Raw genomic sequence first — 14,042 nt, forward strand, 5'->3', positions numbered from 1 at the left:
AACTTGTGCAGATCTTATCCTTTTACTAAAATATGCTTATATCATTGTGGTAAATGAGTGCTTTTTCCATTATACTGACTAGATGCATGAAGTATGATGTCATGAAGATATATGGAATGTATGGAAAACGGAGGACTACTGTGTCTGTGAGTCTAAGCAAGAGAAAGGTGGAAGGGTGGGAGAAAGTCGAAAAGGGGGCGCTGTTTTAACTTAAATAATACTATGGAAGGTGGGGGTAAGACTGACTCACCCTTAGGCCAGAAGACCAAGTCACTCTTTCCATTCGAGTCTCTCACAGCTGCTGCCTGTTCAGCAGAAAAACTCCCTAACTTCCCAAAACACTGGAAATGCATACGGCAGAAGGAATAGGCCCAAAAATATTTGTCATTCAGCACTTTAAGAACATGTACACCGTCAGGGTGCAATATGCTGGGGGGTTGGGGGGATTACGCTCCCTCCTCTGGTCTTTGATTAACGGTCATCAAATGGACATATAAACGATAAGCACATTTAATATAAGTAAAAACCATGCCACGCAATAGTGCAAACAGCAGTAAAATCAGGCATGGAGTATTACTGTCAGCGTTTCCACTACTGTGAAAATAAGTGACAGCCATAGGTTATGTCATGATCTTTTTTTAATCCATGCTCGGAAATGTCGCCAAGCACCAATCGTCTATTTCAGCACAACAACAGCCAAATAATAAGTGAAAAAAATCCCAAGCAGCACATCATTGTGTTTACGTATATTGAGAGTACGTTGTGCATTGCTTTTTTTCTATTAAATTAAAAGTGTTTTTGCATGTCTGATGCAAAGCATAAAAAAGGAATGCATTCTGGCATGTACAGGTTAGGTTTCGTAATTGTTTTAGGTTTCTGTAACGGAGGCCAGCGGGTGCAAGTACTAGTTATTTCTATAAATGTTTTATTTCAACATGTACGAGAAATAGCTTAATACCCCAAATAATCAATAGAAGCATGTGGTTCATAATTTATTTTCATAAATAAAAATATTTGAAAAAAATCCACCCTCTGATTTTTTTACAAATCGCACCCTGTAGCCTACACCGCAACGTTGGAAGTTCCGCTTAACACTGACAGAAATTGTGAAAAATGGTCACAAGCTGTCACTGGGGCAGTACCCTTTAATAAATATGTGCCATTTAAGTATACATCTGAGGTACTTATATGAACTCTGTAGGTGCAAATGTATAGTTTGTGCCCCAGCTAGGGACCATATCATTCCATCTAAAAGTCTATGATATTGCACATAATGTGACTATGTATAAAATATGTGTAAAATATATATATATTTTTTTTGTTTTTTAGATATTCTATATTATATATGAACATAAAAAAGATATTTGAATAAAAATGTTCTGAAATGTATACACTCACCTAAAGGATTATTAGGAGCAAAATACTAATACTGTGTTTGACCCCCTTTCACCTTCAGAACTGCCTTAATTCTACGTGGCATTGATTTAACAAGGTGCTGAAATCATTCTTTAGAAATGTTTGCCCATATTGATCGGATAGCATCTTGCAGTTGATAGAGATTTGTGGGATGCACATCCAGGGCACGAAACTACTGTTCCACGACATCCCAAAGATGCTCTATTGGGTTGAGATCTGGTGACTGTGGGGGCCATTTTACTACAGTGAACTCATTGTCATGTTCAAGAAACCAATTTGAAATGATTCGAGCTTTGTGACATGGTGCATTATCCTGTTGGAAGTAGCCATCAGAGGATGGGTACATGGTGGTCGTAAAGGGATGGTCATGGTCAGAAACAATGCTCAGGTAGGCCGTGGCATTTAAACGATGCCCAATTGGCACTAAGGGACCTAAAGTGTGCCAAGAAAACATCCCCCACACCATTACACCATCACCAGCCTGCACAGTGGTAACAAAGCATGATGGATCCAAGTTCTCATTCTGACTCTACCATCTGAATGTCTCAACAGAAATCGAGACTCATCAGACCAGGCAACATTTTTCCAGTCTTCAACTGTCCAATTTTTGGGGCTCGTGCAAATTGTAGCCTCTTTTTCCTATTTGTAGTGGAGATGAGTGGTACCTGGTGGGGTCTTCTGCTGTTGTAGACCATCCGCTTCAAGGTTGTGCGTGTTGTGCCTTCACAAATGCTTTGCGTCATACCTCGGTTGTAACGAGTGGTTATTTCAGTCAAAGTTGCTCTTTTATCAGCTTGAATCAGTCGGCCTATTCTCCTCTGACCTTTAGCATCAACAAGGCATTTTTGACCACAGGACTGCCGCATACTGGATGTTTTTTTTTCCTTTTCACACCATTCTTTGTAAACCCTAGAAATGGTTGTGCGTGAAAATCTCAGTAACTGAGCAGATTCTGAAATACTCAGACCGGCCCGTCTGGCACCAACAACCATGCCACGCTCAAAATTGCTTAATTCACCTTTCTTTCCCATTCTGACATTCAGTTTTAATTTTTTTAGACTGTTAATGGATTCTGCCAACAAACCGGTATTTCTGAATGGTCTGAGGCCGGGATTAAGTGGATCTGAAGCGAAAGTATTTGATTAACATATAATACGTGTTAAGAGCATTCAGTTAATATCATTAGCTCATATTTGACGGAGCTGAGCTCCTCATATATTGTTGTAAATCAATATTAGGTTTATTCTTAACTAGTAGTTAATAGGCTACTGGATTTTTGGATCTTGTATTTCAAAAACAATGCCAATATGTCCGTAAATTATTTTTAGTAGATTGTATTGATGATAATTTTCCTTTAGTAGGTTGTATTGATGCTTGCAAAAGGTTTTTTTTTAGTCTTGTTTGACATGTGTTTGTACATCCTTTCTGTCACTGGTGTCTCTTAAAAACCTCAAGATAAAGTTAAAGTTGAACTGCTTGATATACTCTCAGACCAGAAGTAAAGTGTTCCAAGCCACAGAAAATGTTGTGGTTGGGCAAAGTAGACTACTACAAAACATACCTAGAAAAAACCCAAGCAGTGAAAATAGGTGTGCTTTAAAGGTCAAGAAAAATGCTTTGCGATTAAATACATTTTACATTTACTATTTTAACTGTACATAATGCTAAAATCTACTTATTTTATATATATTTTTAAAAGGGTACAAGAAAAATCGGTCTGTGGCATGTCGTCTTAAAGATCCTGCAGTTGGTCTCTACTTTTGAAGTATGTCCTAATACTGCAAGCCTTTGGTTTGCACACCCAAGTCAGGTGACTTGTGTCAAAATTTATGTCGAAATTAAGCAAACGCATTATAGCTTCAGTTTGGTCTTGGTGTTTTTTAACCCTCTCTCTTCCAGAGAATCTTTGTCTTCTTTAATTTCAGCTTTCCCAAATGTTTAACAGAATCAAAAGCAAAAAATAAAGTTTCAAAATTTCACAAAGGTACAACATTTTAATATGTTGTATACCCAAAAGGTACAAAAATGAACCTTTTGAGTTACAGTAAAGGTACCGTTTGTACTTTTTCTTCTGACAGTGTGTTAATGATAGTGTGTTAGTATCTCTGGTTCCTAACATGTATAATAAATACACAGCTAAAAAGAAGGTGACTAATTATTGTCTGTTTTAAAGCAACACCAAAGAGTATTTTTTTACCTTAAAATAACGTTTTCAAAAAAGCTTCAGTCGTTCATCCACTCGAAACAGGGTGAATGGCACTTTCACATTCGCTTTGCAGCCCTCTATTGGCCAAAACCGCACTAAAGAAGTTTCCAACCATCGGGTCCTGTAGTTCGAGTGAAAACTACAAAAACTTGCTTTACGGCAGACCTACAATCAAATCAGAGCCAGCTGCAGTATTTACGATATTGGTAATGGGCAATCACGCTTCCAACCTGTAGGGGGAGCAAAGAGCAAAAACTCTTTTAAGTGTTGTTTTAAAACCATTGGCGTAAAAAAATGAACTTCATGTGGAGAAAAATGAACCCCTTAGGCCTTCAGTTTAGGAATCACCTTTTGGGGTTAGTTTTTAAAGCGGTCAAACAGCGCTCTCTGCTGGTAAGATGAGGTCTGACATCCTTTAATTAAAAAGGCTGTCAGGGTCCATTCAAGTATAAAAGAATGATGAGACATTAAAAGATGAAGCTTTATTTTGATGATCATTACAATTATTTGCTTAAAATAAAAGATTTTTGTAAATCATTTTAATTGTTCCACTCCTGAGTAATACTGGTGCTCTTTTTTATTCCTTAATTAATTGTTCGGCTTTCTTTGTAGCAGCATCAATGTGATGAATATTTATTTCAGCCTAAAAGAACAAAAGAGGCAAAAGAGGAGAATAAAAACAGAGGGTAAGAACAAAAAAATATCTCCTGCTACACAAAAAGGCCGTAACAACCTCGTCAACATTGGGGGGAATCAAAACATCCATGGCTACAGTATATAACAAATATCAAAGTTTCTTGCTTATTGGATGGGACCTGTAACATGTCTCCCTCAATGTCTACTGTGGTTACAGCCCTGCTACACAACATTAAGAAGTGGACAAAAAGTTCAATTCAGCATTTAATTTGTTTTAATAGTTTTTCATCCACTAAAACCTCAAAGCTTTCTGTGTGACTTGATATTATAAATGATATTTATTACCTTAATAAAGTTACACTGACAAAATAGTGTGCATGGGAGATAAAGTAGGTGGGTGATTCTCACGAAAACTTGGTTTTAAAAATGTCAAGAATGAAAATGTAAAAATTGCTTAAATTTACATTTTTTCCCACCAGACATTGAAAAACAAAGTCTGGAGTAAATGGGAACATTAATTTACAGTAAAAACTTTTACTTATCATTTAACACTTTTTGTAACATCATTTTAAAAATTAGTCCTAAAAAATCTCATTACCGCAACAGTCAGAAAACATCAACACTGACATATTTTCAAAATGACATGACAAACCTGAAAGAACATAATTTGGAGATTCTGCACATGCATTTAAAATCAAAGTATTATGCTTCTATTAATTAAATTAACATTTAATAAGCATCTGTTGCGGTAATGATAATCAAAATGTCGTGTAAGCATTCTGACAAGACAATATTTCAAATTAACTGTAAAAAAATGATCTTACCTGGTAGCCATCTTGAAGTAACTGGTCCATGTGCTTGGTCACTCAAAATCAAACTTTATTAAAATTCTGTATGTGTGCTTAAACTGTTCTCAAAAAGTGTTGCGGAGGATGAGAACATCAGGCATGGACACATCATTTTCCTAATTTTTCTTCATTATTATTATACATGAATATTCAGTAAATATTTTTTCTGTCATCTAAAGTAGTCTAGCAAAACATCCATTTATTTTTTTTCTTAATATTTTTGTGTTGATTTGATTAAATTACAACATAACGCATGTTCAAACAGCCGGACACATTGCGGTAATGATAATTTCAGCAGTAAATGAGATAAAATTTACAATTATAAATTCTTATGTTGAAATCACACATTGTGCAAGGTAGAACACAGTATTGTGTTAATTCTGATGCTTTTTAATTTTACTATATTACACATTTTAAAGCTAAAATCATTAGTGGCGTGGTGTTTCAATGGTTTCGTGAGAATCACCCATATACTCATATACTACTTCCCTTAACAAACTAATTCAGAAATCTGTCGTTATATAATTCAGTAGCTTTACCTTTGAAGACATGCGGTCAATGATCTCGTTCTGTTTGTCGAACTCATGGCCCATGTCTGCGGCCATGATCTTTAGATTCCCAATAATGCTGCCCACTTGCTCCAGATTCTTCTCCATTTCATCTTCTCGTGCATCGTTTGTTATTCTTTCAAAAACAAAAGAGCATAAATCTTTCCAATCTCCAGGCAAATTTATTAGGTAATCATATGTTGAAAATTCTAACAATGTAACACCTTATGGCACAATACTGAAGTCCTTCTTCAATATTCACCTCCATCAAAGGCAAACATTCAAGATAGACTGTCACATGACCAGACAAGACAACTATGTCTCTCAGTCACAATGTATCACTGTACTGTAAGCTTCTTTCAGTCTCAATGTTTTTTTTCAAGTCTTACTTCTTGATGTAGGGTCCAGAGGGGGGCGCTGACTGACCAAAAATCCGTCGTTTTTTATGTACAGCAGTCACTTGGCTGGAGACCAGACCCTCATCTGTTTGCTCTGTGCCACAGACCTGTTCATATCTCTGGTCATTCTCAATAGACTTTAGCCTAAAAGGGGAAATTTGTTTAGAAATAGAGCAGATACAAGTTCTTATTTCCACATTAAACCATACAAAGCTTTCATTATTTTAACTCTTTTAACTAAAAACCTTGCTATGTCTTATAGACAGATTTATATCTCTCTTTTCTTGTCTTATATATAAAGGCCCACTTATTTAACAACAATGGCATGCTGACAATAAACACACACAATTATGTACACAATTAAAAATAACGTTTATGATGCAGTCAGCTGTTGTTACAAAGTTGAGCTTTTATAATAGCCAACCTGTTGCATGGGCAAAGACATAGACCCCAGCATTTGAACAGGTCATTCAGATTCCTCTGAGCCTTTATCATGTTTTCCTTTATCTCATCCAGATCACCTTCTGCATTCTTCAACTGGTCTGAGAAAAAAATAAAGAAGGACACAGAGATTATTTTTAATAATATGAGACCAAGCCAGTGCCTCCAAACGGATATTTTTTTATTTTCCTGTATACGTTAGAGTTCTGCGGGGGTAAAAATGACCACAGAAATTAAAAGAGTGATTACAAAAAATATATACATTTTTAATGATACAATTTTTTTGTTTACTTCCCATCTATACATTAATGCTGTGTTTTGGGAGATATGAAGTACTTTTGTACCTGTATACCACTAAATTCCTCAACTACACCATTAGCTTGCCTGTAAAATATCAAATTTTGTGAAAAATTCACATAAATGATGATCTAAATTTGATTTAAACAGTTTTTAGATATTGATCTAGATGTTATGTGTTAAATTTGGTCATCTGGTGTTTAGAAAGAAACATAAAAGAATTACAGTTTAGGAAATAAATCATTTTGATCAGCAGAGGGCCATAGAGACCCATTCATTTTACTGGATGTAGCCAACTTACATCACTACTCTAGTGATACATTATGTGAATTTATGTGTATATAAACATTAGAAAGGCCATTAAAAATAAATATTATTTTAAATAGTAGAATTTTTTGTAGTTTTTGATACATTTTGAAATGTCTGTTTTTACAAAATGCCACAGAAATTTGACTGAATGTAAGTGTGCGCACGTGCGTGTGTGTGTATGTTTGAGTATGTGTGTGTGCACTCACCTGTGTGAGCATTAGAGCCCACCAATTTACATCTTTGTTTGCATCTGTGGCTGTTTTTTGCCAAATTCTGTAAAAAATGCTCTCTGTGGCAGTCATACCTTTATGTGTTTGTATGTGTGATTGAGCATGTCTTTTCTATATTGCATTTGTGCTTTAGTACCAGGCCTACTTTTCTGTGTTGAATATTTCATATTTATTCTAGATGCATTGATTTTATTTTGACAAATTTTTGCATTTTCAATTTTCAACTGGGGTCAATTTTCAATTTACCCCCAAAGGGCCCAGTGGCGGCTCCAGAGATGTTCTGATGCAGGTGCTATGGGAATGCTCAACACCTAAGAGAAGGTGCTTTACATTTTGGGGCGTTTTATTAAGGAGGTCGCATCGGACCACCCTTTATACACGCCCGCATTAACTAGCCTATACTTGTTCCACGACTGTGTAAAAGTATTTAACACAAGGGGTTTAGAAACAACATACATAAGCCTGCCAATGTAAACCTCTGAAAATAATATTTCACAGATCTGTCACAGTCTAGCCCTGAATACAACGGAACAGCAAACGCAGCAACCGACACTGTGCACGCTTCGGCTCAGATCACGAAATCACACAGCCAGTTACCAACACTAGTGATGAATCAGCATTGTTTCTATTGTTGGAGCATCATAGGGTGACCATACGTACCATTCTTCCCGGACCCGGACGCGTCCTGTCCCGGATTTCGGGTGCATCTTCTGGAAGTCGTATTTGTCTGCCGCACACGTCATAGAGGATGATTATTATTATTATTATTACAGAAAAGCAACTGTTACATTTTAAGGTAAGAATTAAACTACGATTGTATATCTTATGTTTTTAACTGAATGGCGTATGCGGTCAACAAATACGACTTCCGAAAGACGCACCGAAATCCTGCACAGGACGCGTCGGGGAAGAATGACACGCATGGGCACCCCATAGATGTAACAATGCAGAGCCAAGATTTGTTCTTTAAACACCCAATTAATTCAGTTTGTAATAGCCAACAGAGGGGAAAATCAAGCACTTATCATTAGACGTCTTCACAACAAAACAGCATCATCACTGATGTTGACGCAGTCAAGGGTCATCATTCTCTCCGTATTTATAGCCAAAAGTGCCAGATTACTGGTCCTAGTGTGTCCACTGCTGTTCCTCGGGTAGTTTTTGGTGTATCCATTTTGGTGAATTTTACTCGGCTAAATTTCTAAACTCGCTTTCAAAAACAAACTGCCGTGCGTTAAGGTCAAAAGTTCACCGAGCGCTGCACCCATTGGCCAAAGAAGATCACATGTTTGGGCGTCATGATATTTTAGCTAAATATATGTTGTTAAATTATTATTTAACTCCCTTTTTTAACAATATAAAAACACTATTCAAATATGACATTAAAATATAAATATAAAAAATTACAGACATTTCTTGGGGGTGCTGGGCGGGTGCTATATATTATAGCCGGAGCTACAGCACCACCTAGCACCTCCCTGGCGCCGCTACTGAAAGGGCCTCTTTTGATAAAATCTTTTTACACATCTTTTGAACGACCGAATCAAGCCCAGTTTTTATATGAATATTGACAGTCTAGAAAAGTCACAAAATCGTATTCCTTTGAGATGAAGAAAACCAAAGAAAAGTGGCTTGGGGGTAAGATTGATGTTAAGGGCATGATAAGCCAAGATGGCTTCAGCAGCAACATAAACAAACGTTTTTTGTGGAGTGAACACAACTTCCGGTAGACATCCACTAAGAGTCAATAACAGAGTCCTTTTATGGTAGTTTGTATCTGATAACGGGAAATGGGTCATTTCAGGTCGGGTAAATTTTTTTGGACCCCTAATGTATAGTCTACAATGTTAGCTACGGGTCTTTGAATTCTTGCCTGGCTCCCAAACCTCGTACGTCAGATGAAACAGCCTCAGCCATATCAAAAAGGAGTTACTCACTTCCTTGCTTATCCAACATGTCTATTGTTTTTCCCCCTGTATTCTGGCACTGCAAATACACACACATTTCAGTACAAAGGAATGGGCATTTCTAAACATTTTTACATGCATAATAATGGTAAACATAACTGGATTTATTGCTTTAAGACTTCTTACCTCTTCTGCCATCTGTAGAATCCGCCTAGTACTTTTAAGGGACTGGAAAATCAATAAAAATTAAATTTAGTCCATTATTACTGTAAATTAAATTATTTTTGAGAGAAAGAATGGAAATACAACGTAACCCAGACTCATATGTTATATATGTTTTAAAGACAATTTTTAATTATATTTCAATTCTAAATGGTCCCCAAGCTGTCCCTGAGGCACTACATTTCAAAAAGTACACATTTGCAACTAAAAAGTTCATATTAGTACATCAGAGGTACATACTCGTACCACAGAGTGCATATACCTCAAAGGTACATATTAGTACCAAATGTACACATATCTGTATGCTGCCCCAGTGACATAAGGGGTTTACGGTAATGTCGTGTGCCTGTTGTAGCTGTTGGGAGAATTAAAAAAATCTGTGCTGCCTGTTGCTAATAAAAGTAACACGTGAATGGAGGTATGCTTGAAACATGTATAAACACCATCCTAACATAACACCACTTTTTTTATCATTTTATTTAGTTATTTTTAGTAATGGAGATTAATCTTTTTAAACTTTCTCTTTCTTGTAAATATTTGCTTTCACTATAAATTTGGAGAAACTGAAACATGAAGCACAACAGCATCTAATGAAACAAAACAAAATATGAAACAAATAATAAGGAGGATACATTCTTTCCTCATGGTAAAAGATGATAAACATACCTTATTTGTTAGTTTGTCGCCTTTAGTTTTCATCTCTTCTACCGACATATCTTCCATCCTGGATTTGAATTTTTAATTCAAGAAGTTACCTTTGAGTCTATACAGATATCAGAGAAATTTCCCAGGGAGAAACACTTCCTCAAATGTTTATTAGCTCTTTATGTACAATTATAAATGAAAAGGGAACAAAAAAAGGTTTAGTGAACACACTTTCACACAGAAGATTTGTAAATAAAAGTATAGCCTCTTTACAGAAAGACTTCATTTATTACAATTACATTTAGTCATTAAGCAGACGCTTTTGTCCAAAGCAACTTACAAATGAGGTAAACAATAGAAGCAATTATAGCAACACAAGAACAGCAATACATAAGTGCACTGGAAATAGTCTCATCAAGTCCAACACAGTATATACAGCCAAGGGTTGGTTAGTAATAGTTTTTTTTTTAAAGAAATGTACAGATAAAGAGAAAGGAAAAATAGAGAAAGATAGTAAGTCCAATATTAGGAAGTGAGGTAATGGCAGAAGAGATGGGTTTTAGCCGATTCTTAAAGACAGCTACAGAGTCAGCAGATCGTGTAACGGCCGGCAGATCATTCCACAGTTGTGGAACAGCTTCTGAGAAGGTACACGCTAATGTTTATTTACCTTTTTGAGATAGCACCACAAACCATCGCTCGGTGGCAGAGCACAGGGATCAAGAGGGTACATAAGGCTGTATAAGCAAGCGAAGGTAAGGGGGTGCTGACCCAGTGGTGGTTTTAAAGGCCAGATGCAGAGCTTTAAATCTGATGTGAGCTGCTATAGGAAGCCAGTGTAACTTGACAAAGAGAGGACTGAGGTTCGCACTCATTGAAGACCACTCTTGCCGCTGCGTTCTGAATCATCTGTAGGGGTTTGGTTGTGCAGGCAGGAAGTCCAGCCAGTGGCGCATTGCAGTAGTCCAGCATGGACAGGACAAGAGCTTGGACTAGGACCTGCGTAGAATGCTTATTTAGGAAAGGTCTAATTTTCCTAATATTGTAGAGGATAAATCTACAAAAGCGAGCGGTGCTCAATCAATGGCCACTCCCAGGTTTTTGGCCGTTCTGGAAGGTGTGATGGTCGAGGAACCTAGCTGAATGGAAATGTTGTGCTGAATCTTTGGTTGAGATGATATGTCAAGCAGTTCTGTCTTCGCAAGGTTAAGCTGGAGATGGTGATCCTTCATCCAGAGTGAGATGTCCCTCAGGCATGCTGAGATGCGGGCAGAAACCGTGGGATCATCAGGGTGGAACGACAAGTGGAGTTGAGTGTCATCCGCATAGCAGTGGTAGGAAAAGCTGTGTTTTCGCATGACAGAGTTCAGGGATGTCATGTATATTGAAAATAGCAGCGGCCCAAGCACAGAGCCTTGAGGCACCCCGATATCGAGAAATTGGGGTTCAGAGATGTCACCTCTCCAGTATAGTCGAAATGACCTACCTGAGAGGTATGACTTGAACCATAGAAGCGCTGTGTCAGAGATACCCATAGCCATGAGGGTCGACTGGAGAATGTGGTGATTTACCGTGTCAAAAGCAGCAGATAGATCCAGTAAGATCAGCACAGATGATTTGGAAGCTGCCCTTGCTCCTTAGGGCTTCAACGACTGAGAGCAGCGCAGTCTCAGTGGAGTGACCGCTTTTGAAACCAGACTAATTGCTATCCAGGAGGTTATTTTGTGTGAAGAAAGAGGAGAGCTGGTTCAAAAGAAACGGGTCTGTAGTTTTCTAGCATAGCAGGATTGAGTGTGGGTTTCTTCGGCAGGAGGGTTATCCAAGCCTCTTTAAATGCTACGAGATGCTACCAGTGGAAAGAGATGAACTGATAATGTGGGTGAGAGCAGGGATAACCGACGGAGAGATGGCCTGAAGGAGATGGGTGGGTATGGGATCTAGCAGGCAGGAAGTCGGATGGTTAGAAGCAAAGACCTTGGAAACATCCACTTCAGATAGGAGAGAGATTGAGGAGAGGGAGCATGTCTCAGAGGTTTGAGCATGCGCAAAAAGCAGCGGCTCAGAAAAATGACTGCTGATAGTATTCGTTTTCTTCACAAAGAAGAAAGCAAAATCATCAGCCGTTAAGTTGGATGAAGGTGGGGGGGCAGGAGGACAAAGAAGAGTAGAGAAGGAGAGTGTGAGAGTCAGGTGAGTTGTTAATCTTTAATGATAGTGTAGGGTCTTAGCAGAGGAGATATCCGTGGAGAATGAGGCAAGAAGAGACTGATGACTGAGACAGAGGGCAGAAGGATCTTTCGATCTGTGCCACTTCCTTTCTGCAGCCCTGAGTCTGGAGCGATGCTCACGGAGAACCTCAGATAGCCAAGGGGCAGAGGTTAAGCGGGAGGGAGAGAGCGTGCGCAGGTTGCGCCGGAACGTGACCAATGGGGGATCATGTGCAGTGACTGGGGGAGTTAGGTCGAGCTCAAGAGTGAGAAGGAAGTGATCAGATGTGTGCAGTCGAGTGACCTGGGTGGTAAGTGGAGAGCAGATAAGATCTAAAAGATTACCAGACCTGTGGGTTGGTGAAGTAGGGACTCGCTTGAGGTCAAACGATGCAGTCAGGGTTTTAAAAGTCAGCTGCCTGTGATTTCTCAATCTGGATGTTGAAGTCACCAAGTACTACTAAAGGAGTACCATCCTCTAGGAACGAAGACAGAAGTACATCCAACTCCTCCAAGAAGTGTCCAAGTTGACCTGGGGGGCGATAGATAACTAAAAAAATTATTTTAGTAGGGTGGATGATAGTAACAACATGCAACTCAAAAGAGCTACTGTTACATGAAGGTGTTTGCTGTAAGAATTTCTAGTCCTTTAGAATGAGCAGATAACATTCCTTTGTAATAATCGGTCCCTCCACCCCTTCCTGTTGTGCAAGGACTATGGGAGAAAGTGTACTTGTTGGAGAGGGCAGCTGGAGTGGCAGTTTCCTCTGGTTTAATCCAGGTCTCAGTAAGTGCTAAAACAGAAAGGCCAGAATTGGAAGCAATAGCAGTAATGAAATCTGCTTTGTTGACAGCAGACTGGCAGTTCCATAAGCCAATATGAAAAGTCAGTGAGGCAGTAGTGGATGGAGGGAGAGTGCGGAGGTTATTAACATTTGCCCGTAGTGACGTAAATAGGAATGTTTCCAACACCTTGTTAAAGCAACACTATGTAGTTTTTTACCTTTAAATAATGTCTCTAAAATCATTTCAGAGATAGAACAACTTTTAACTGGACAAACTGTACTGTTGCTGCAACCTGAGCAGCCTCCTAGCTGCTACAAGCACACTCTGAAAGTGGCGGTGGAGGGTAGGAAACACAGCCCTGCCCCTCCCCAAGCCTGCAGAAGAGTGTCTGATACCAGGCACTGTTGTGCTTTTCAACCACATGGGGGAGGTGTAAGTCATTTTTACATGGAAACTACATAGTGTTGCTTTAAATCAATGCTACAAAGAATTAAGGCAAAAAGAGGGCCTGGTAAGTGTACATATGGTCATGAATAGCTCACTGATAGACCATTGCGATAGGTCTAAACCTAGGAAACCCATACATACTGATAAAAAAATTTCTAACTTGTAATGCACTGTTAAGGCAAACAGATTCAGTTTGTGGGCCATCATGGATATGGAGTCCGAGCAGATGAGGAAAAGGGGAAGGCCATATTTAATATTCAGCCTCCACATGTGATAGAAGGACAAAGGTTTTTGGTAATGGTCCATTACCTATGTCAATACTTACCTGTCTTGGCTGAGATAACCACTTAATGATCTCTTGAAGGCTGATATAGACTTGAAGGTAAAATACTTTTGCTTGTGTCATTTTACATAACACACAACTTAATTTATGGAAATCTATGGTTTGATTTCTTGCATGTATTGATTGCATTGGATTTTACCAACATCTGGTGAAAAG

The 14,042-nt window shown here is 38.4% G+C and overlaps 1 protein-coding gene across 4 annotated transcripts; it reads right to left on the bottom strand.

Annotated features, from left to right (window-relative positions):
- Positions 1 to 3,974: 3,974 nt before the first annotated feature.
- Positions 3,975 to 12,961, bottom strand: LOC129418181 (synaptosomal-associated protein 23-like). Of its 4 annotated transcripts, none has more exons than XM_073869644.1 (8): positions 12,661 to 12,961; positions 10,125 to 10,213; positions 9,423 to 9,464; positions 9,267 to 9,315; positions 6,477 to 6,594; positions 6,044 to 6,196; positions 5,646 to 5,790; positions 3,975 to 4,265 (listed from the first exon to the last, which is right to left on the bottom strand). In XM_073869644.1, exons 2-8 carry the CDS (start codon positions 10,179 to 10,181, stop codon positions 4,200 to 4,202), a joined length of 630 nt encoding a protein of 209 aa, XP_073725745.1. In that variant the 5' UTR covers positions 10,182 to 10,213; positions 12,661 to 12,961; the 3' UTR covers positions 3,975 to 4,199. The 4 variants fall into 4 exon arrangements, with proteins under 4 accessions (XP_073725745.1, XP_073725744.1, XP_073725743.1 ...); XM_073869643.1 differs by having other exon boundaries at positions 3,976 to 4,265; positions 10,125 to 10,221; XM_073869642.1 differs by having other exon boundaries at positions 3,977 to 4,265; positions 10,125 to 10,280.
- Positions 12,962 to 14,042: the final 1,081 nt, after the last annotated feature.

This window comes from Misgurnus anguillicaudatus, chromosome 7 (genome assembly GCF_027580225.2).
Source record: "Misgurnus anguillicaudatus chromosome 7, ASM2758022v2, whole genome shotgun sequence".
In the NCBI taxonomy this organism is placed as follows: Eukaryota; Metazoa; Chordata; class Actinopteri; order Cypriniformes; family Cobitidae; genus Misgurnus; species Misgurnus anguillicaudatus.

Excerpts from the sequence above, each read along its gene's own strand:
- LOC129418181 (XM_073869644.1), bottom strand. The coding sequence starts at position 10,181 with ATGGAAGATATGTCGGTAGAAGAGATGAAAACTAAAGGCGACAAACTA. Across the intron at positions 5,791-6,043 it reads TCTGGACCCTACATCAAGAA|AATAACAAACGATGCACGAG; the intron begins GTAAGACTTGAA and ends TGTTTTTGAAAG. Across the intron at positions 4,266-5,645 it reads TTGACCGCATGTCTTCAAAG|GCTGAAATAAATATTCATCA; the intron begins GTAAAGCTACTG and ends TTGTTCTTTTAG.